The sequence below is a fragment of the Palaemon carinicauda genome, chromosome 29 (assembly GCF_036898095.1).
Source record: "Palaemon carinicauda isolate YSFRI2023 chromosome 29, ASM3689809v2, whole genome shotgun sequence".
Taxonomy (NCBI): domain Eukaryota; kingdom Metazoa; phylum Arthropoda; class Malacostraca; order Decapoda; family Palaemonidae; genus Palaemon; species Palaemon carinicauda.
This window is the reverse complement of record NC_090753.1, coordinates 69,338,374-69,362,746: the sequence shown is the minus strand read 5'-3', so window position 1 is coordinate 69,362,746 and position 24,373 is coordinate 69,338,374. Positions and strand designations below refer to the sequence as shown.

The window sequence follows — 24,373 nt, the reverse complement described above, 5'->3', positions numbered from 1 at the left end:
AATTTATGAAGTATTATGTAGTTTTCCTAGTAATGCAAACCCAAGTCCTATAAATTTCACTTCTGGCGGTAAGCACCCAGGAATTCCTAGTTGAAAGTCAAAGTGGCTTGTTAGTGTGCTGGCAAGGGGTCCTTCTCCACCATCCACTAGTTACTACCATCTTCTTCATAAAAATCAATAGCAAAGTTCCACCTATGCTAAAATCATACTATTAAATTATGTGGGTTTGTCATGTTTGGGAAAACACAAAATACTTGAAAATCTGTGATTTTACACTATTTTCAATTTGTTGATCATTTTATGAAGCCTCTATGCTTATATTTATTACCGGATTGCCTTGGTATATGTAATTGTTTATTCCAGAAGGTAGAACTTTGACCAAAAACAAATTAAAAGGAACAGATATTTTCCTATAAGAATTAAAGGGAATTCAAGTTATGTTGTGGTAAAGAAATGAAACTACAGTGTACGGCATACTATTCATTAATGTAGTTGTACAAGATAATTTCTACTTTTTACTGCTAAAAACTATCCATCCCATATACCAAGGCACTTCCCCAATTTTGGGGGGTAGCCGACACCAACAATGAAACAAAACAAAAAGGGGACCTCTAACTAGAGTGCGGGGAGCAGTCACTCTCCCCCCAGCTCCATCTCCTTGTCGATGTCTCGCAGGAATTTTATACAGGAGAGGGGGTTCCCAGCCCCCTCGTCCCGTCCCTTTTAGTCGCCTCTTACGACACGCAGGGATAACGTTGGCGCTATTCTAATTTTTATATGCCCCCGCAGTCACTATACTGTACATAAAGAAAAAACAAATAGATGAAATAAATTTAATATCACTTTACCTTGCTGAGGTAGTTGATATCCTACAAAGATGGTGGTAAGGTAGAGATGATTATGATGATTGGAAGGAGAGTTGACTTCTAAATAAACTTCTGTGATTTGAGATTCTTGTGATCTCTACGATATCTTACAATGATCCTAATTGTTTCCCTTGTTTCTTGAAGGCTGTTTTTGTGGTAAAAGTGAGACGACACGTATTGTTTTCTCTTTAACCCTCTCATCCCCAAAGGACGTACGTTTCACAAAACCCATCCCTTTACCCCCATGGACGTACCGGTACGTCCTTGCAAAAAAATGCTATAAAAATTTTTTTTTTCATATTTTTGATAATTTTTTGAGAAAATTCAGGCATTTTCCAAGAGAATGAGACCAACCTGACCTCTCTATGACAAATATTAAGGCTGTTAGAGCAATTTAAAAAAAATATACCGCAAAATGTGTTGGGGAAAAAAATAATCCCCTGGGGGTTAAGGGTTGGAAATTTCCAAATAGCCTGGGGGTAAAAGGGTTAATATATTAGTTGAAAGGGTTACAAGAGCTCAGCAACGGCGGTGACTGGTATGAACTCTCCAGTTCATTCTAATAGCCAGGCCTTCTCCATCATGAGGCTCAATACTATGCAGTACTCTAGAAGTTTTATTCCAGCTGTTACCAAGTTGTGGAATGATCTTCCTAATCGGGTGGTTGAATCAGTAGAACTTCAAAAGTTCAAAGTTGGAGCAAATGCTTTTTTGTTGACCAGGCGGACATGAGTCTTTTTATAGTTTATTTGTGACATATTGGTTTTTGATGTTGTTAATAGTTTATATATGACATGTCTGTTTTGACGTTGTTACTTATTTTAGAATGATTTATTATTAATTTGTTCTCTTCATTTATTTATTAACTTTTTTCCTTTCCTCACTGGGCTATTTTTCCCTGTTGGAGCCCCTGGGCTTATAGCATCTTGCTTTTCCAACTAGGGTTGTAGCTTGGATAGTAATAATAATAATAATACTGTCCCCTTCTGCCTTCTCCAGAAAGACACCTCACCTCCGCTACGTTATCCTTGCCGTTTTTTTTTCTTTAAACGAAACACTACCCACGTATAACAATACCAATACAACAGTGCGCCCAAACAACTATACACCGAAACCACTCACAGACTTATAAACATAAACACAATAATAATGATAATAATAACAATAACAATAATAACAATAACAATTATAATATGTATGGTGAAAAATGGGGAGGTTTGTGTCGTGTCAGTAATTCTGAGCTTATAAACAAAACCAGAATACAACAATTTTTAACCCCCTTTTTTTTCCCTTGATTAACAAGTTCTCTAATTTTGTTTTCATATTGCAAAATGCTCATGAAAATTCAGTTCTAGTAATGACTGCACCGAACCAGATCCAGTATGCATCACTCGTCTCGTTCTATAAAATATTTAGTGAGCAAGGTTTATTGCTATTAACCCTTTTACCCCCCAAGGACGTACTGGTACGTTTCACAAAACCCATCCCTTTACCCCCATGGACGTACCGGTACGTCCTTGCAAAAAAATGCTATAAAATTTTTTTTTTTCATATTTTTTATAATTTTTTGAAAAAATTCAGGGATTTTCCAAGAGAATGAGACCAACCTGACCTCTCTATGACAAAAATTAAGGGGGTTAGAGCAATTTAAAAAATATATACTGCAAAATGTGCTGGGGAAAAAATAACCCCTTGGGGGTTAAGGGTTGGAAATTTCCAAAGAGCCTGGGGGTAAAAGGGTTAAGACGATATATGTGGAGATCTTTTTCTTTTCAAAATGTGATATACTGTATCATAATAAACATTATAAAGTGGGCATGTACCTAGGTCCTTTTATGCTTTTCAAAGCCTTGGTATGTAATGTTTTTTTAAAATATTTTAACCCTTTTCCCCCAAATGACGTACTGGTACGTTTCACAAAAGCCATCCCTTTACCCCCATGGACGTACCGGTACGTCCTTGCAAAAAAATGCTATAAAATAAAAATTTGTTTTTCCTATTTTTCGATAATTTTTTTTAAGAAAATTCAGGCATTTTCCAAGAGAATTAGACCAACCTGACCTCTCTATGACTAAAATTAAGCCTGTTAGAGCAATTTAAAAAAAATATACTGCAAAATATGCTGGGGAAAAAATAACCCCTTGGGGGTTAAGGGTTGGAAATTTCCAAATACCCCGGGGGTAAAAGGGTTAAAGAAGATTATGTTTTAAAAGCATCCAGTGGCCTTCATTGTAAAGGTCGATTTTATCATCTCTTCATCAGCTGTCTCTTTGAGAAACCTTGTTTCTTCGACTGATCTTTTTAGAAATTGTGTGAAATAAAAAAAAAAAATGTATAAACAATGGATGAGAAAAAGGGAGGGAGTAGAATAAGGTTTGAGTGAAATAGGTTAAAAAAATTTGTAGAGTTGTAGGAATTTGGTTGAAAAAAAATTAGAGAATTCAGAAATTTTGACCACCAAAATTAGCATCTGTGAGTTACCCAAGCAACTGGATAATTACCTATCTTCATAAATGTAGCAGCATTATTTAAGATTTGAGATTATCTGAGCTATGATATAGTCATTAACTAGGTTGGCTGGGGAAGTGATCATTTAGAATTGGGCACATTTATTTCTCACTAGATACTGGTACAGTACAGGACTTGGTTCTGTTATTATAATGAACAGCATGAATACTGGTTGAGTTCACAATGAATTTAATACAGTATATGGGAGGAGGGTGCATTGTAAACTTTATGCATTATCATCATGGTTTTTGTCAGTTTTTTCTTGGCTTGGTTAGACATGAAAGGATATCTTTTTGATATCATGTCTCGTGAGTTTTCGGCAAATTCTAGCATCTTATTTACCACAGAAATATGTTGGAGCCTCGACATGTGTTCTAAGCATACCGGACTGATCCTTTCCCTACGTCGAATCCTGTTTTTCCTGTAACTTCGAGTTGGTTAGTGGTAGTGGTTTATTTATCACTTGTTGAAATTCAGTCATGCTTGGATTCATTTAATACCTGTTGATTTATCGAGCAATACGGTACAATGAACCCTTGCTACTTCGCGGTACGACCATCGCGGATTCACCACTTCGCGGGTTTTTTTCCATAACCCATATATATATATATACATATCGCGGATTTTCCGGAAATTTCGAAAATACCGCGAAATCTGAAGACCCCCAAATACGATATTTCGTTACCTGTAATTCCATTAATACTGTAATTAGTAATATCTGCTCTTACTGATTGTTCATTGCATTACATATGATATATAATTCAGCACAGAAAGAAATAAAACACGAAAAGAGAATGTGATCATACGATAATACAGTACGGTATTGCATAACTCTATTCCTTGATTTTAAGTTGGAAAACCTTTTCCCAAATTAGATTATCATGCTAAAGAGTGTTAATGAATTGTTATGGCACTGATGTAGGATTAGGCATTGATATCATCTTCGCTTTTGTAGCCAAGCTGAAATGCAATTGCTCCGCTAGTGTAGTTAGAAGCCTTGATTTCAATATCTTGACATTCTCATATTTCCCTTCTACAATCTTTGTTACACTGCTCTTGAATTTTACGTGGATTTTTGCTTGATATTCAGTGTTGTGGTTTGTTTTTGTTGTAGCTTTTTGTTAATATACTGCTTTAAAAGCATTGTTGTAACATGGAACTGTAGCATTTATGAGAAATTTCATTCTTATCCCTTTTTTATAGAAGTTTTCTGTTTTTTTTTTTTTTAATGCTTGACGAAAGTTTAGATATAGTGATATAGATAAAATGCATTTTTATTCAGCATGTATGTTACAGGTGTATTATATTACAATATTGTTTATATTGTATATTATACTATAGTTTGAGAACCTTAGTTTTGTTGTTTGAAATCTGCACATCTGAATGAAACTTAACCCTTTTACCCCCAAAGGACGTACTGGTACGTTTCACAAAAGCCATCCCTTTACCCCCATGGACGTACCGGTACGTCCTCGCAAAAAAACGCTATAAAAATTTTTTTTTTTTTCATATTTTTGATAATTTTTTGAAAAAATTCAGGCATTTTCCAAGAGAATGAGACCAACTTGAGCTCTCTATGACAAAAATTAAGGCTGTTAGAGCAATTTAAAAAAAAATATACTGCAAAATATGCTGGGAAAAAAATAACCCCTTGGGGGTTAAGGGTTGGAAATTTCCAAATAGCCTGGGGGTAAAAGGGTTAATTAGCCATGAAATCTGTTTATTTAGTTTTTCATGATCAGCCACTTCAATTGTTTCATTTCCCGAGATATATGTAGTCTTAGAAATTTTGCTTTCCTGGCTAGTGAAAACACGAGTAGAAGTAGATGAGTGGATTTCATTGATCAAGTACTGCATTATTTGTCGTTGAATTCTCATTTTTGTACTGCTGTTACTTAAATAATTTTGCTTCTCGACTTTTTGATTTTTGGGGTTTTTTCTCTGTCCGAGATTCTTGTTTCTTCACTGCCTGTAATTATTTTTATTTTGCTTCTAAAATTCTTGAGTTTATTACTTTTTCTGTCTTGAATTCAAATTTCTTAACTAGTTATATTTATAATTTTGCTTCTCAAATTCTTTATTTTTTTTTCTGTTTGAGATTCTTTTTAATTTACTGCCTATCTTATTAATTTAGCTTCTCAAAATCTTGATTTTCCAGTAAGCGGAGTGTCCTCCGGGAGTGTTGCGTACGTATATAAAGTCTGTCACTATTCCAGTTGCCTTCTTTCAGATGATTTAATTAAGAAACTCACTATCCCTATGCTGCAATGGATGATGAACCTCCACCGTTGCCACCCAAGATGCGGTCAGCTGCCAGTGGCCGCTACACGCAACAGGACATCGCAAAAGCCTTGGAAGAGGAGAACAAAGAGTATGAGAGAATCAAGCGCGAAAAGTTGGTCCGCAGTCAGTCGCATCGAACGCAGCCCGTGAAAGAGAGCTCGAGTCAAGGTGATTGCAATGTGGCCTAATGGAAATTGTATTTATAGGATTTTAATTTTTTTTTTATTACACAAATGAGCTTTTAGATAATGGATGATTTTAGATTTTCATAAAGTTTAATCAATTAAATTGCACGATTTTAGATTTTCATAAAGTTTAATCAATTAAATTGCATGATTTTAGATTTTCATAAAGTTTAATCAATTAAATTGCACGATTTTAGATTTTCATAAAGTTTAATCAATTAAATTGCACGATTTTAGATTTTCATAAAGGTTAATCAATTAAATTGCATGATTTTAGATTTTCATAAAGTTTAATCAATTAAATTGCATGATTTTAGATTTTCATAAAGTTTAATAAATTAAATTGCATGATTTTAGATTTTCATAAAGTTTAATAAATTAAATTGCATGATTTTAGATTTTCATAAAGGTTAATCAATTGAATTGCAGATAAGAGCTTTAAACTTGGTACTTAAATCAAGAATACTACACAACGTGGCTTCTGTTTTTCACGCTTAGGAGTGCATATGTGATAGTTTTTTTATATTTTCACATTTTCACTTTTTTATATGCATTTAAAATGCAGTGCTGTACTTTTGATTTACTTTTGGGTAGATTAGAATTTTTTGTACAGTAGTTAAATGCAACATTTAGCGTCATATTCAATATAATTAGCTAATCCATTATCAATGGTTTTAATAAATTGCCCACATAATATTTTCAATAAGTACTGTAATAATATTTTATAAATCCATTCTATATAGGCAAATGTTCCATTCGTTACATTATTGACTTTCTTAGTATTTAACATTAGCAGTTTAATGTTTTTGGTTAACACACTTGTTGTTGATTTCCAGATGGTTTTAGAACACAAAGCTTAATTGAGAGGGGTTCATCACGACCAATCGAAGCAAAGCCAAGGCCTCGCCCAAACACCGCCGCAACAGTGCAGCCCTCGCCCAAACCACGCAATTTAAATATAAGCAAGACGGATTCCAACACCTTGCAAGAACCAACTCTTCCGCCAAGGAAGGGATCGGATTCCGGCTTTAGTAATCTTGGTGCACCGGAGAAAAATAGCAGTCGAGATGCCAGTAGTGGTAGTCAACAAGACTTGATATCCTTTAATAGTCCTGAAAAACCAAAGAATGAGATCCTGGCATTCCTGCAAACTGTCAATGCCAGCCAGAGTGCATTGGTTCCCGTATCGCGACAATCCTACAATTCCCTGCAACAAACGGTGGGACCAACTTCTACTTTATCCACATATCAAGGAGCGTTGTCTCCGGTGTTCACTGGGGTTCAATGGCCAGTAACAAGTCAGAATGGAGTCAATTATTCTAGCCTTAGTTCCCCTTCTCCTGTAGTTTCTTACAGGGCATCCTTTAATCAAGCAATGCCCCTGCTGAACTTTCCAGCTTCCGGTAATAGCCAGCCTGTTTCTGCAGCGTCTTCGCCTCTGACGGGATCCCTGTCGGCACCTCCGCTCCCTCAGAGATGTCCTGTGTTTGAGCTGCCTCAGCTTAACTCCCAAGTCAGTCTTTTATCTTTGTCGCAGAATTCCAGTAGCCCTTCGCTCTCTCTCGTTGGTTCTGGAGGTGGAGGAAGTGGAGCAGGGGCCTCCGAACTGTCTGTTGTAAGTGCCTATACTAGTAAGAAAGGAAAGTCTCCTGCCAGTGAGGATCTCATCGATCTGGACGTGAGTCTGTCGCGGGACGCGGTCGACGATAGAGCAACAAAATGTAGTGTCTTAGATGTTTTTGACCCTATTCTGTTGAAAGCCAAAGAGGAGGAGGAATTCAAGAGGAGGAAGTCGTTGAGATCTGCGGGAGGGGATGGTGGGGAGTGTAGTGATAGAGGTGATGCCAGTGGTGTTCCTATTAGTAAAGATGCTCGTGAATTACTCCAGTTCAAAAGTTCGAAGAAGAGAAACGATGACGAGATGAGTTATTACGAGCAAGTGGATCCATTCGAATACATGCATCCCGGTGCGAGTAGCACAAAATCAGATCCCGTCTACGACATCTACGATGGCCTGGTCAGTCCTGGCGCCGTTGGTGGCGACACTTTTGATATTCCACCGCCACTGCCTCCGAGGACAGCGAAAGAAGCAGAAGTAGAACTTAGGAAATCTAATTTTAGCCCCTCGTCAAAGCACAAACAATACGATAAGGTAAGTCGTAGAATTGCTTGCAATGCAGTACAGTACATTAGTGACTTTATGGTGTCTTGCATGTTGTGTAAAAGGAGGAATTTTCAAGAAAACTTTCCTCTAGTACAGTTTAGTTTACCTAAAGACAGTGGTGTACAGTCATGGTGGCTTGCTTCTTTTGTCTTCTCTCGTCTCCACGGCCTTGTGTAGATTTTCTTCTGAATTCTTTTTGAAGTTAATAAATCCTTGTAAAATAGTAAAATTTTTTTTGCTTCATGTGGGCTTTTAAAAAGGTTGATTTTATTTGCTTGCAGTATAATAAGTATGATTTACTTTCATGTTGTGTAGGAATGCTTGGAACTTTGCCAAAATTGCGAGATTTGAAAACATTGCCTTTCCATATTAATATTTTTGTGTCACAAAATTGCGAGATTTGAAAACATTGCCTTTCCATATTAATATTTTTGTGTCACAAAATTGCGAGATTTGAAAACATTGCCTTTCCATATTAATATTTGTCACAAAATTGCGAGATTTGAAAACATTGCCTTTCCATATTAATATTTGTCTCAAAATTGCGAGATTTGAAAACATTGCCTTTCCATATTAATATTTTTGTCACAAAATTGCGAGATTTGAAAACATTGCCTTTCCATATTAATATTTTTGTCACAAAATTGCATATTTGAAAACATTGCCTTTCCATACTAATATTTGTCACAAGATTGCGAGATTTGAAAACATTGCCTTTCCATATTAATATTTGTCACAAAATTGCGAGATTTGAAAACATTGCCTTTCCATATTAATATTTATGTCACAAAATTGAGAGATTTGAAAACATTGCCTTTCCATATTAATATTTGTCACAAAATTGTGAGATTTGAAAACATTGCCTTTCCATATTAATATTTGTCACAAAATTGCGAGATTTGAAAACATTGCCTTTCCATATTAATTTTTTTGTCACAAAATTGCGTATTTGAAAACATTGCCGTTCCATATTAATATTTTTGTCACAAAATTGCGAGATTTGAAAACATTGCCTTTCCATATTAATATTTGTTACAAAATTGCGAGATTTGAAAACATTGCCTTTCCATATTAATATTTTTGTGTCACACAATTGCGAGATTTGAAAACACTGCCTTTCCATATTAATATTTTTGTCAAAAAATTGCAAGATTTGAAAACATTGCCTTTCCGTATTAATATTTTTGTGTCATTTAAGGGGACGGGGTTTTCTGTGTAGATGTCTAGCATCTATTCTTAAAAATGTGAGCACGGAGCTTGTTGAAAATTGTAAAAGACTGAAGTCATAAATTTATGGGCCTTTTTCAAAGGGTAAATTTTTTTGGACAATATTGATTTGATAAATTTATAAAGGAATTTGTAAATTATCAAAATTCTGGGAATTGGCACCCCAGAATGAGTCATCCAATTTAATGATGAACCTTAAGAAAAAAATCTGACAAAGGGTACATCTTTTTAATACACAATTTGCGAGCATTGAGTGTTCTTCGTGAGAAGCTACGAAGTGATGGGTGTGAAGGTTCGATTTTTCTATGATATTTTTAAATTTCAAAGTTGCTTTGAGAAACGATAGAGTTTTTCATTTTAGTATGAAATTTTGATTAGTGATTTTTACTTTAAGAGATGCAGTATATTCAGTGGTTTTAACATTACTGTACTATACAGTACTGTAATAGGCTTTTCTATTGGTAGGCGTTACATTCAGTGGTAATTCATAGAAAAGTTGTTTAAACAAATACATCAAAACTCAGCTCGGCCAGTACTTGGTAATACTAAAAGTAGCAGTTAGAGTTCTCGTGCTTGAGGGTACACTCGGGCACACTTCTATCTAGTTTCCCTTCCTCTTGGCTTGTTAAAGTTTTTTTTATAGTTTTTATAGGAAATATTTTTTTTTTAATGTTATTTTACTTTTCTTTATTTCCTTTCCTCACTGGGCTATTTTTCCCTGTTGGGGCCCCTGGGCTTATAGCATCCTGCTTTTCCAACTAGGGTTGTAGCTTAGCATTTAATAATAATAATAAACAGTAATTCGTAGAATAGAATTAATTGTTCCCCATAATAGTAGGGATCATATTTTCTTAGTTTTGAGGTTTTAAATTTCCCTTTGGAGAAAAAATTGCTTTATTGGTTGGAATTTAAACTCTTTGATACACAGAATAGGAATTTAACTGTGACTTAGTATATATTGTGTGCATGTGCGTGCAATGCGTGAAATAAAACGGTCAATATTAAGGAAGGTAAGCTATACAAATAGGTCAAGAAAACGACAGTGGAACTGCAAGGTCAAGGTTTTTCTTCCATAAGAGATGGTATTACCACAGAAAATAGATTTTGAAGATAATTACTAGAGGTTGATAATCTAAAATTGGTTGTTATTCATTTTGGTATATTCATCTTTCCAATTGCCCAACAAATTCCTTTTAAACAACATCCAATTTTAGTATTATCAACTTCTTCTTCTTTGTCTGCATCAACCCCACATAAAAGTGGGAAAAGATGCAGACAAAGAAGAAGAAGAAGAAGTTGATAATACTAAAATTGGATGTTCGAAAGGAATTTGTTGGGCAAGATGATAGATGAACTTAGCAATATAAATAATTGGGAAATGGAAGCAAGGATTAAATCTTTGTTAGAGAAACAGTGAAGATGGGGAAATTACAAACTAGAGCAGAATATTGGATTCATTGACTTGATCCAAAATGTGTTTAGCCCGTTGAATAATTGGTCTGATCATGTTAAGAGGAAATGGGACGGCTTATGTACCACTTGCATCGATGTCAGTGGAGTTGAACCACCTATAGTCCATTTCTTTTAGCGAGGCATATTTGCACCGACTCGCAGCGGTGCTCTTTTAGCTCGGAAAGGTTTCCTGATCGCTGATTGGTTGGACAAGATCATTCTAATCAATCAGCGATCAGGAAACTTTTCCGAGCTAAAAGGGCACCGCTGTGAGTCGGTGCATATATGCCTCGCTAAAAGAAATTGACTATAGTTAGGTATTCAGTAAACTATTAACTATTATTATTTACTATTGTTGTTATTATTATTATTGTTATTATTATTATTATTATTGTTATTATTATTATTATTATTCTTATTATTATTATTATTATTATTACGGAACTACTGCCCACCCTAAAAGCCAAAGCAAAGTCCTTCAAAAGAAGGTAATTGAGTTACCCCAAACAAATGGGAAAAAAGCACGCTAAGGTTATTACTACTTGTTAAGCTACAACCCTAATTGGAAAAGCAGGATGTAATAAGCCCAAGGGCTCCCAACAGGGAAAATAGCCCAGTGAGGAAAGGAAACAAGGAAATAAATAAACTACAAGAGAAGTAACTAGCAATTGGAATAAAATATTTTAAGCACAGTAACAACATTGAAATTTATCTTATATATACTGTATACAATATAGATAATAAAAAAAACAAGAGGAAGAGAAATAAGATATAGTTTGCTTGAGCGTAAAATACAAGATAGTTAAAGGAAGAGGAAAAGTTAGTGGAATCTTGTCAAACTTGAGTAACTAGAGAATAATTGAAGTTGGGAGGATTTCAAGTCGAATAACACGAGACAAAATTATAAGATCCGAGGTCTAAGAAGAACTGGCTTAATGTTAAAGAAGCGCAACTCCTGCCTTTGAAAAGAAAGTGGAAGTAATAGTCATCCTACCAAGAGAGAATATATAAAGAGGATGGTAATTAATCGCATGCAGAACCAGCTTTATTATAGGATGAGCCCTCCTATGTACCCTGTTATCATTACTTGCTAAGCTACAACCCTAGTTAGAAAAACAGGATGCCATAAACCCTAGTGCTCCAGTAGGGAAAATAGCCCAGTGAGGACAGGAAAAAAGGAAAAGAAAATATTTTAAGAGTAACATTCAAATAAATATCTCCTATATAAACTATAAAAACTTAAACAAAACAAGAGGAAGAGAAATAAGGCAGTGTGCTCGAGTGTACCCTCAAGCAAGAGAACTCTAACCCAAGATAGTGGAAGACCATGGTACAGAGGTCATGGCACTGCCCAAGACTAGAGAACAATAGTTTGATTTTGGGGTGTCCTTCTAGATGAGTGGCTTACCATAGCTAAGGAGTCTCTTCTACCCTTACCAAGAGGAAAATGGCCGATGCCTGATATGCCCTCTCCAATGCCTTCTATCAAAGGCATCCTCTTCCACCAAACCTCTTCTCTCCATATCATCCTTCACCTTATCTCGCCATCTAATTCTATGCCGCCTCCTTGATCTTCCCCCCCTCATGGGTTCCTCCCTACCCCTCCTTGCTCCCTCCCAAACCCTCCTTGCTCAACAAGTGTCCACGCCAAATGTCAATGCCAAGCTTTAAGTATGGGCATTTATATAAATCTTTTTTATTGGAATGATAAAGGCTTTGAAATTAATAACTGCTGTAGGATATCATTAATGTTCAAGTATAGGTTATAGTAAAGGTGTTTACTTGCCATATATTTTTTGATTAATCAGAAGCCTCTCCAACATCAATTGAGTTGATGGGTAACTTTATACAATGCAAAACTAAAGAATAGAAAAATCCTTATCTGTCAAGTTTTGCAAATGGACCTGAACGTGCGCCAGTGTGAGGGCTATCTTATCTCCTTCCAATTGTGAATCCTTGTCACTTAAAGGGAGTGATACAGATAATAGATATGATAGAAATTTATTGAAAGCTAAAGGTTTACAATAATTTTACTTTCTTTGTGAAGTTTATCTTTACAGTAGCTTTACATTAAAATTTAGATAATTTTGTTGCAAATTTGCCATAGTGAAAAGTGTGTGTTCCAAAGTAGTTTTACATATATGTACTGTACCTGAGATCATTTATCGATTTTTGTGACTACTTTACGGTAGTACTAATAAGCATTATATAAAAACTTGCCATGGTTTTAGGCCAAGAAAAACTTGTGAAAGATGCATCAGGTTCATCAACCAAGGCCCCTAAAAAAGAAAAAAAGGCTAAAAGGAAAAGCACCTTTTTTTCTGATACATTTTCTCTAGACTCTGAGGACCCTCCTGGATCTCAAGCAGAGAAAGACTCTCCTCCCCCAATTCTGAACGATGATTACGATGCCAAGGATTTGAGTTACGAACTCAGAACCAGAAGGTCGGAGAACCACTGGTATATGATTTCGTATGATGAAAACGTTCAGATTGATGATGATGACGATGATAATGAACAATCCGTCAGAAAACCAACAGCAGGGGGTAATGAAGAGTTTGTTGCAGAGGGAGCCGAGTCTCCTCCTCTTTCACCTTTCAGCCTTGCAGACCAAGCCGAGGAGTCGAACGACATGGAAGAATTAAAGAAAATTTATTTGAAGTTAGCCGAGGTAGGGTCTTGACTAGTTGCTTCCTATACCTGGTTGTTTGTTCGTACCATTGGTTTCTGGACGAGGATTTTGTTTCTTCTTTAAATTTTATATGTTGCCGATTTTCTTATATTTATACAGTACACTGTAACTAGCATTTTGAAATCAATAATTATTATATGTTAGCAGTCCCTTTATAACCCTTTTACCCCCGGGGTATTTGGAAATTTCCAACCCTTAACCCCCAAGGGGTTATTTTTTTCCCAGCACATTTTGCAGTATTTTTTTTTTCAAATTGCTCTAACAGCCTTAATTTTTGTCATAGAGAGGTCAGGTTGGTCTCATTCTCTTGGAAAATGCCTGAATTTTCTCAAAAAATTATCAAAAAATATGAAAAACAAATTTTTATAGCATTTTTTTTGCAAGGACGTACCGGTACGTCCATGGGGGTAAAGGGATGGCTTTTGTGAAACGTACCAGTACGTCCTTTGGGGGTAAAAGGGATAAGAAAAGTTGCTATAATTCATCTGTATGGCATCTTAGGTTGTTGTTCTGTGAGTGTGTGTATTGTCCTCTATCCTTACCTTTTGACCAATCCACCTTAGAATACTGAACTGTAATTGTATCAAGAATGAGTGCAGTGGTATCTCGGTTTACTAGTTTAATTAATTCTGGGAGTAATTTTGCAAACTAAAATGCCTGTAAACTAACGCAATTTTTCTATAAGAAAGAAAATTCCCAAAAGCATTCCACACAGTTGTAAATACTGTACCTAGTACATATATGTACTCATTTCTGGGTCGAATGTTGGCTAGGGCCTTTGTATCGGCCCATCCCTTTGATGAAGGAATTAACTAAATGGAAGACAACCTGTGAATAGTGGATTTCACGCGCCTTTGCTTTATACACGCCCTTTGTATCGGCCCATCCCTTTGACGAAGGAATTAACTAAATGGAAGACAACCTGTGAATAGTGGATTTCACGCGCCTTTGCTTTATACACGCCCTTTGTATCGGCCCATCCCTTTGACGAAGGAATTAACTAAATGGAAGACAACCTGTGAATAGTGGATTTCACGCGCCTTTGCTTTATACACGCCCTTTGTATCGGCCCATCCCTTTGACGAAGGAATTAACTAAATGGAAGACAACCTGTGAATAGTGGATTTCATGCGCCTTTGCTTTATACACGTCCTTTGTATCGGCCCATCCCTTTGACGAAGGAATTAACTAAATGGAAGACAACCTGTGAATAGTGGATTTCACGCGCCTTTGCTTTATACACGCCCTTTGTATCGGCCCATCCCTTTGACGAAGGAATTAACTAAATGGAAGACAACCTGTGAATAGTGGATTTCACGCGCCTTTGCTTTATACACGCCCTTTGTATCGGCCCATCCCTTTGACGAAGGAATTAACTAAATGGAAGACAACCTGTGAATAGTGGATTTCATGCGCCTTTGCTTTATACACGTCCTTTGTATCGGCCCATCCCTTTGACGAAGGAATTAACTAAATGGAAGACAACCTGTGAATAGTGGATTTCACGCGCCTTTGCTTTATACACGCCCTTTGTATCGGCCCATCCCTTTGACGAAGGAATTAACTAAATGGTAGACAACCTGTGAATAGTGGATTTCACGCGCCTTTGCTTTATACACGCCCTTTGTATCGGCCCATCCCTTTGACGAAGCAATTAACTAAATGGAAGACAACCTGTGAATAGTGGATTTCACACGCCTTTGCTTTATACACGACACCCAAAAGGTGCTCGCGCGAGGGTTGTAACCTCAGCATTCCATGCTTTTATCTTTCTCTGGTATAATTGGAAGGTTTTATCAGAAAAGGTATATAAGAAGGACTCTTTTCACCGGGCGCCACAGGTTTCTCCCCAGAAATAGATTTTCCCTTCGTCAAAATCCCTTTTTAAAGGGTTGCAGTACTAATTTTTGAACAATTTATAGTCTCTTAATTAGAAATGGATGCAGATTTGGAATTCATGATTGCAAATAGAAATTATACTGTAAAATGATTAAATTGCCATGGAAATTAAGTAAAAAAAGTTACTGTATGGCAACACTCCCTCTTGGTGTAGTGTGAAACTATAAAAGCTGTCCATGCCATTTCTCATGCTTGCATGATGGATATTGTATCACTTATTATTATTGCTATTGTTTATTATTATTATTATTATTATTATTATTATTAAATTACAAGTTAAGCTACAACCCTAGTTGGGAAAGCAGGATCCTATGCCCAAGGACTCTAACAGGGGAAGTTAACCCTTTTACCCCCAAAGGACGTACTGGTACGTTTCACAAAACGCATCTCTTTACCCCCATGGACGTACCGGTACGTCCTTGCAAAAAACTGATATTTACAATTTTTTTTTGCGTATTTTTGATAATTTTTTGAGAAACTTCAGGCATTTTCCAAGAGAATGAGACCAACCTGACCTCTCTATGACAAAAATTAAGGCTGTTAGAGCAATTTAAAAAATATATACTGCAAAATGTGCTTGAAAAAAAAAATAACCCCTGGGGGTTAAGGGTTGGAAAGTTCCAAATAGCCTGGGGGTAAAAGGGTTAAGTCAGTGAGGAAAAGAAACGAGGAAAGAAACAACCTTCAAGAGAAATAAATGAACATTTAAAATATGTTGTTGTAGTTATGGGTGGTTAGATTGAGGCCAACTTATTTGTGGAGGTTCCTGGCTTGGTTTATTGGGAAGTGATAAAAGCAACATGGAATAACCACTGCGAATGCTATGACCCCAGCTGCTAGTGCGGCCATCGGATGGGCTGCCACCATACGTTTTTCTATTGATCTTGCCAGTTGGCGTATTACCTGTGTAGGATTTTTTTTTTTTTAAACGTCAAATCATAATTACGTTAATGCGGTCGGTTTTCATTTTCTCTATACAAAAGCTTTTGATTATTTCCTTTTCTACAAAATACATATAATTCTTTTTAGTGAGGCAGATTTGCACCGACTCACAGGGGTGCCCTTTTAGTTCAGAAAGTTTCCTGCTCGGTGATTGGTTGGACAAGGTAATTCTAACCAATCAGATAGCAGGAGACTTTTCCGAGTTAAAAGGGCACCGCTGCAAGTCAGTTCAAATGCGCCTCATTAGAAAAGATTATGTATAGTGATTTTCATCTGGCATCCACTCAATAAAAATTTGGTAATAAGAAGACAAAAAAAGGTACCAAACACTTATGCCTGAGTTTCATTTTACACCATTTTAAAAACTGATTGCGTACACAAAAGTTCATACTGTATACAGTATATTATTTATAAAGACTTATGTCAACCCCTATCAAACACTTACGCATTAATTTGAGACCTGTAGGTAGTTAAGTATTTCATTACACCCCAAAAATTTTGCGCATTGCGGGATTCTCCTTCGTGCTGTACTCTTCCACCAAAAAGGGCTGTATGAAGCGAGATTTTTGCTTAGACTAATTTAATACTTTATCCAATTTGAATCTGTATGCAAGTATTCAAAGTCACCCGTTAACTGTTGTTTTATATTTCACTTCAATTAAGATTTCTGACTCCCTTTAATAGTCATTCTAAAATTATCATTGAAAGTAGCTGCCAAGCACTTGTACAAAGTTAATGGAAAGAGAATTTTTTTCTCATTTATAACCATAACCTCTTCCGTATATTGTGGTAATATCCCTGACTGGTGAACATCAGACTGGGATTTGAGTCTCGCTCAAACTCGTTAGTTTCTTTGGTCACTGCAACCTCGCCATCCTTGTGAGTTAAGGATGCGGGTTTTGGGGGAGCCTTTAGGTTCGTGTGTTGAATCATCAGCAGCCATTGCCTGGCCCTCTTTGGTCTTAGCTTGAGTGGAGAGGGGGCCTTGGGTGCTGATCATATGTATTTATGGTCAGTCTCTAGGACATAGTCCTGGTTATCCCTTTTACCCCCAAAGGACGTACTGGTACATTTCACAAAAGCCATCCCTTTACCCCCATGGATGTACCTGTACGTCCTTGCAAAAAAATGCTATAAAAATTTTTTTTTTCATATTTTTGATAATTTTTTGAAAAAAATTCAGGCATTTTCCAAGAGAATGAGACCAACCTGACCTCTCTATGACAAATATTAAGGCTGGTAGAGCAATTTAAAAAAATATACTGCAAAATGTGCTGGGGAAAAAATAACCCCTTGGGGGTTAAGGGTTGGAAATTTCCAAAGAGCCTGGGGGTAATAGGGTTAATATGGTAGAGAATAACTGCTCTGTAGTGATTCATCATGGATAATCCCCGAGTTCTTTCCCTATTAAAAACGTAGAACAGAATAGATGGGTTGATTGAAATCTAGTGAAAACAAAACTTGAGGATTGGTTAAGAAATTATATACAACCCAAGTTGGAAAAGCAGTATGCTAAAACCCATCAGGGAGATAACAATGAGGAAAGCTATTTAAGTAATAAATAAATTACAATAATATTTTACAAGTAACAATATTAAAGGATAGATTTGAGAGAGGCACGAGAGCGTGCTAGAAATAGGAATGAATGGCGAGCGATTGTGACGCAGTTCCAGTAGGCCCTGCTGCTTCCTCCGGTGCCTTAGATGACCGCGGAGGTAGCAGCAGTAGGGGATTCAGCATTATGAAGCTTCATCTGTGGTGGATAATGTGGGAGGTTGGGCTGTGGCACCCTAGCAGTACCAGCTGAACTCGGTTGAGTCCCTGATTAGGCTGAAGGAACGTAGAGAGTAGAGGTCCCCTTTTTGTTTTGTTTCATTGTTGGTGTCAGCTACCCCCCAAAATTGGGGGAAGTGCCTTGTTATACGTATGTATGTAACAATATTAAAGTAGATATGTCATGTATAAAGTATGAAGATTGACTCCTGTCAGTCTGTTCAATATAAAAAAATTCGCTGTAAGTTTGAACTTTTGAAGTTCTGCTGGTTCAGTTGCCTGTTCAGTAAGATCTTTTCACAATTGGTCACAGCAGGAATAAAACTTCTAGAATACAGTATTTTGTAGTCTTAAGCCTTTTGATGGCAAAGGCACGACTGTTAGAATAAACTGCATACCCATTACAGTACTACGTATGTACGGGAAGTAGTCTGAGAAGATCTGAATACAAAGGCTGGTCAGAATAAATTGAATTGTCTTGTGGGTCTGAACTGTACTAGAGCTACATGTTAACTTGGTCAGTTGCCTTTGTGAGTGATGTGTCTTTCACTCTGGCCAAGCTTCCCGACATAAATAGATTCTTTCAAGTTACCGTATTCAACCTTTTGAAGTTTTCTTTGATCTCTGGGGCAAAAACTGTTTGAAAAATGTGTTTGAATTATGGGGCATTCGATATCAGAGATGTTAATTTACATGAAAATTACTACATCGTACAAGATTTCTTGAATCCAAAGTATAGTAAAATTTTTAAAGCACTTTTTTTTTTATTTATTTTTTAATATTTTTTCCTAGATTAAAGGGGAGCATTAAGCTACTACAAATATTAATACTAGGATGATCTTTGTCTATTGTATTTAAAGTTAATTTGGTTCAGGCATGTTTTACCAGACAATGAAGACTGCATGGCAGCGATCCTGCATTAGCCATTCATTGTAGTTTTCCTCACTTCATTAACCCCCCCAGGCTCTTTGGAAATTTCCAACCCTTAACCCCCAAGGGGTTAATTTTTCCCCAGCACATTTTGCAGTATATTTTTTTTAAATTGCTCTAACAGCCTTAATTTTTGTCATAGAGTGGTCAGGTTGATCTCATTCTCTTGGAAAATGCCTGAATTTTCTGAAAAAATTATCAAAAATATGAAAAAAAAAATTTTCATAGCATTTTTTTGCAAGGATGTACTGGTACGTCCATGGGGGTAAAGGGATGAGTTTTGTGAAAGGTACCAGTACGTCCTTTGGGGGTAAAAGGGTTAATCTGTACATGTTTGATACCTGTCCTATGTTTGATTTATTGCAGGTTATTTGGCTTTCAAACAAACATAATTGACAATGTTTTAAAAACTGTCATGTTGATTGGATCCATTTCAAAGTTATTTAGGAACTTGGATCTATGCTATCCTAATACTTCTCTTATCCCCATTGTCACTTTCCCTGCCAGATTGTCAGAGTATATGCTGTTTATATTCACCGTGATTCACGGGCCAATTAGTTATGCATTTTATTCATACTTTCAATGGTGTGGATGCCATTTGTATTCGGCAGAAGGCTGATGATGTAATGCCATATGAAAGGATTTCTCAAGTTGGTTAAAGTAGTATACAGTATTGTAATTGTATAATACAATATCTCAAATTACGAGAGACTTGTTTATTTGTATTCCTGAAGAAATATTGAATATTGAGATAACAAGATCTTGGAATTAGCCCTATTGCAAATAGAGAATCTCTCTCTCTCTCTCTCTCTCTCTCTCTCTCTCTCTCTCTCTCTCTCTCTCTCTCTCTCTCTCTCAGCACTAGTGTTTAGTAGTTTACTTACTCTTGGTAGTTGTGGAGGGAATATTGTTGTGTTTCTACCAAACAAAGCTTCTAGTTTTGATAATGGTTTTTGGGATCATCAGTTCATGAAACTTTTCAGGTCATACAGATGAAGTTCTCTAATTTTGTGATTGATGGCCTGTGCAAATGTATTGCAATAGCATGCATACTGAGTAGGAAGTACAGAAATTTGCTGGATAATTGGGGATTATCAATATTTTAACTTATTGGGCTCTGGAGTAGTTGTAGTTTTATGCTATTGTCCAGTGATCAGCTTTTCTTACTTTTGATACTTAGTGTTGAAACATTTTAGCCATGGTTACCCAGCCATTGGTTTTGACATAACTTTTTTTAATGCAATCATTGCCTCAGTTTTGTATATCACGAAGAAACGAATGGTCATCTCAAAGTTACAAAGAAAGTATAGACTGTTAGTTGTATTCTCGACTACCTATTAGTGCGAGGAGGGTATTTAGCTTTATCAGTGATAAAAAGCGAAGGCGGAAACTGAATGGATGCCAGTGCAACGCTCAGTCTCTCGGAAAGTTTGTATGAAGAATGTACCTGTACAAGAAATGGCTAATGAAATACTGCTTACAATAAAGCAGGCATTGACTTCAGTCAGCTCACATGGTTGATATACATACAAAGGATGCAAGATCAAGCTGATGAGGAAGTATGTAACATGTGGTTATATAAATTGCTTTAATGTCCTTTATATAAATCCTGTGGCCCTTGAAAGGGAAAACTAGATATGCATGCAAGGTGGGATCTTGACGGGAAATGTAAATCTATGTCTGCTTTCTTTCAGAATCTTCTTGGCAGTTAGTTTTGCAGTAGCATTTTTTTTCTGAAAATTTACCGTTTGATTTTGATTGTTTCAGCTATAAGCTAAATGTTTCATAGTTGTCTTGAACATACGTTGAAAGACATTGTGAACACTTCAAAGCCGCACGAAATTTCTGGTACCTAACAATGTATCTTCTATTCAATAGTCGTCTTCAAAATAAAGTACCTAGCCGCAACTACTGTTCATTTTGTTAATCTGTCATTCTGATAGTCACCTTCAGATTAAGCTTAAATGATTCTGTAACAATTGTATTTTCCCTTCTTTTTATACTGTCCTTCAAAGTCATGTGTAAAAGGCTCCCATGTAAGTTCCCTGGCCTTAGTGCAATAATAATTCCTTAAGGCCTCCAATATAGGACGAGAATTTTTTTTGATCGTATTAACCATCTTCAGTAGTGGAACATTTTAGTTCACCTCTACCTGATATATTTTTACCTTGTTTTGGAAATTTGGGGGACATTATTTTGTATCTAAATAAGAAATATCTAGCCTTAAAATAAAGAATTCTCGGTGTAGGTAAAATTGTTCTCCATATCTAGTTGTAAGTGTATAAAGTGGCAGTACATTATAGTAAGTAAAATTGCACTTTCCACAGTAGGGAATATACTGTATTGCTTTAGTTTAGATTTAGCTGTACGGATGAGAGTATGTAACATAAATTTAGATATTCCCTGTTTTCATTATCTTGTATAATTTTAATATTTGATTGTCAGTTTTGTTTTAAAATGCTGTTAGTTTAAACATCATTGGCTTTATGATCTCTTGTGTGATTCTTGATTACCCATATTAAGTATTTTTTTCTTTACAGAAACGATCTGCTGTTCTGATTGACGGGAAATCAAGTTCCGGTCAAATTCTTCTTCGAAAAATCCCTGCATTAAATGCAGACGATGAAGCCCGAGCCTTCTGGGACTGTATTAAAAAGCGTAGAGGTATGTTACTTGGGTTAAGGAAGAAAGACTAGGATGGTCATAGAATTTGTTAGTTGATATATTTTAGAAATGAAGGGATTTTGAAATTCAGGGTTAGATATATTGCTATTTTTCCTTCTACGAATACAAACCCTCATCATTTGATAATAGTATGTTTCAGGCTTGGTTGGAACTCCGTTATTGAAATATATGAGGTGTCGGTAGTTGCTGGTGTGCTGCGGAGAAGTCCAGTCCCCCCCTCCCCAGCCAACACATTGAGTAGCAACTGTGTTTTCAGCTGCTGGAGGGTCTAATATTTACTCCCAGCATTATTATCTGGTTTTCTTTTAGATAATGGTTTTGGCGAGATAGTTGTGTGCTAGAATTTTTAGGGAACTTGAAGGCTTTTCAATTCTTCGCGTCTATGGTATCTGTGTGACAGTTGTCCATGCTATCTTCTGGTAATCCACTTCTTTGCTGTTCGAAAGCTTTACTCCTGCTGTGTCTTCCCTTGCTGTGGTGACGACAATGTCAACTTAACTGAGAAAATTTATTTTCCCTAGACGTGTTGGAGGAAAAGAGTTTCTACGGCTGCCGGGTGAAGTGAAGGGTGCTGTCCTTCCTTCCCTATTTCCTAGTCTTCGCACCATTTTCGAGGATTATAAGGGAGAGAGAGACTCTCTCTCTCTCTCTCTCTCTCTCTCTCTCTCTCTCTCTCTCTCTCTCTCTCTCTCTCTCTCTCTCTCTCTCTCAAGGTCATTAAAGTGGCTACTTAGTTTGCTGGCTGAGGGGTGGGGCTTCTCTGCCACCTGCCAGCAACTACCGATACTTCGTTATAAATTTTAATACGGAGTTCTAGGCAAGCTGAAAACATTCCACTCCTAATAAAGGACTTTGGTTTGTATAGGAAGGAAAGATACAAATTACTTTTAAAATGTGTGATTTTTACATCATACACATTTTTCATGTTCTGCTATTCATTTGATTATTTATCTTACTACTAATGATACAGTACTCCTTGTCGGTGTCTCGTAGGAATTTTATACAGGAGAGGGGGTTCCCAGCCCCCTCGTCCCGTCCCTTTTAGTCGCCTCTTACGACACGCAGTGATAACGTTGGCGCTATTCTAATTTTTATATGCCCCCGCAGCCACGGGGCTTTTTTGTTTTGTTTCATTGTTGGTGTCGGCTACCCCCCAAAATTGGGGGAAGTGCCTGGGTATATGTGTGTGTGTACTAATGATACATAGCCATAATTTTTACTGAGGCTTTAAAGTAAGCCAAATTGTGTTAAGTTGTTGAGAGACTGCTTTTTCTTTTGAATATTATCTGTATGTGTGTTTTATTGAGCTTTTGCCCTTGTATATGTGTCAAGATGGGTACAGTTAGCTTCATTAATTCCGATGTACTTCAGGGGATGGCAAAGAGACGTTAGTGTACCGGTATTAGTGAAGCCAACTGTACAAGGGATGGTACAAATCTCTTTAGCAAAATTGTTGGTCACTGAAAATTGTGAAATATCAGTCCTATTTGTTGGAAAAATTTTGTTCCACTTCTTGTCAGTACCTGACTGGTAGACCAACTAACAGTAACCAGTTTTAGTAATTTTTTTTCAAGAGTATTCCCACACACAATCAATGGCTATGCTTTGCTTATAGCTCCTTCCTGGAAATGACTTGGAGGATGTTTTAAAGCATGGGAGTTCTGTCTTTTGGCATTTAGATGAGTGCACAAGATTGTACAGTATTTCTTAAAATCTGGATTTTCTTTTTTATGAGTATACCCACAGACACAATCAATGGCTATGCTTTGCTTATAGCTCCTTCCTGGAAATGACTTGGAGGATGTTTTAAAGCATGGGAGTTCTGTCTTTTGGCATTTAGATGAGTGCACAAGATTGTACAGTATTTCTTAAAATCTGGATTTTCTTTTTTACGAGTATACCCACAAACACAATCAATGGCTATGCTTTGCTTATAGCTCCTTCCTGGAAATGAGTTGGAAGATGTTTTGAAGCAAGGGAGTTCTATCTCTTGGCATTTAGATGATTGCACAAGATTGTACAGTATTTCTTAAAATCTGGATTTTCTTTTTTATGAGTATACCCACAGACACAATCAATCGCTATGCTTTGCTTATAGCTCCTTCCTGGAAATGACTTGGAGGATGTTTTAAAGCATGGGAGTTCTGTCTTTTGGCATTTAGATGAGTGCACAAGATTGTACAGTATTTCTTAAAATCTGGATTTTCTTTTTTATGAGTATACCCACAGACACAATCAATGGCTATGCTTTGCTTATAGCTCCTTCCTGGAAATGACTTGGAGGATGTTTTAAAGCATGGGAGTTCTGTCTTTTGGCATTTAGATGAGTGCACAAGATTGTACAGTATTTCTTAAAATCTGGATTTTCTTTTTTATGAGTATACCCACAGACACAATCAATCGCTATGCTTTGCTTATAGCTCCTTCCTGGAAATGACTTGGAGGATGTTTTAAAGCATGGGAGTTCTGTCTTTTGGCATTTAGATGAGTGCACAAGATTGTACAGTATTTCTTAAAATCTGGATTTTCTTTTTTATGAGTATACCCACAGACGCAATCAATCGCTATGCTTTGCTTATAGCTCCTTCCTGGAAATGACTTGGAGGATGTTTTAAAGCATGGGAGTTCTGTCTTTTGGCATTTAGATGAGTGCACAAGATTGTACAGTATTTCTTAAAATCTGGATTTTCTTTTTTATGAGTATACCCACAGACACAATCAATGGCTATGCTTTGCTTATAGCTCCTTCCTGGAAATGACTTGGAGG

General features: G+C 36.5%; 1 protein-coding gene across 6 annotated transcripts in view; it reads left to right on the top strand.

The window, feature by feature from the left end:
- The window catches only part of Pi3K68D (phosphatidylinositol-4-phosphate 3-kinase catalytic subunit Pi3K68D), a 95,400-nt gene that overhangs the window by 11,010 nt on the left and 60,017 nt on the right, over positions 1–24,373 (top strand). For 4 of the 6 annotated variants that reach the window (XM_068352718.1, XM_068352716.1, XM_068352719.1 and 1 more), the window contains 3 exons: positions 5,605–5,825; positions 6,679–7,994; positions 21,462–21,585. In XM_068352718.1, the coding sequence (XP_068208819.1) occupies positions 5,642–5,825; positions 6,679–7,994; positions 21,462–21,585 (1,624 nt within the window). In that variant the 5' untranslated portion in view covers positions 5,605–5,641. Of the gene's footprint in view, positions 1–5,604; positions 5,826–6,678; positions 7,995–12,809; positions 13,357–21,461; positions 21,586–24,373 lie in introns of those variants that run through there. The other 2 variants (XM_068352720.1, XM_068352721.1) reach the window with 2 other exon arrangements.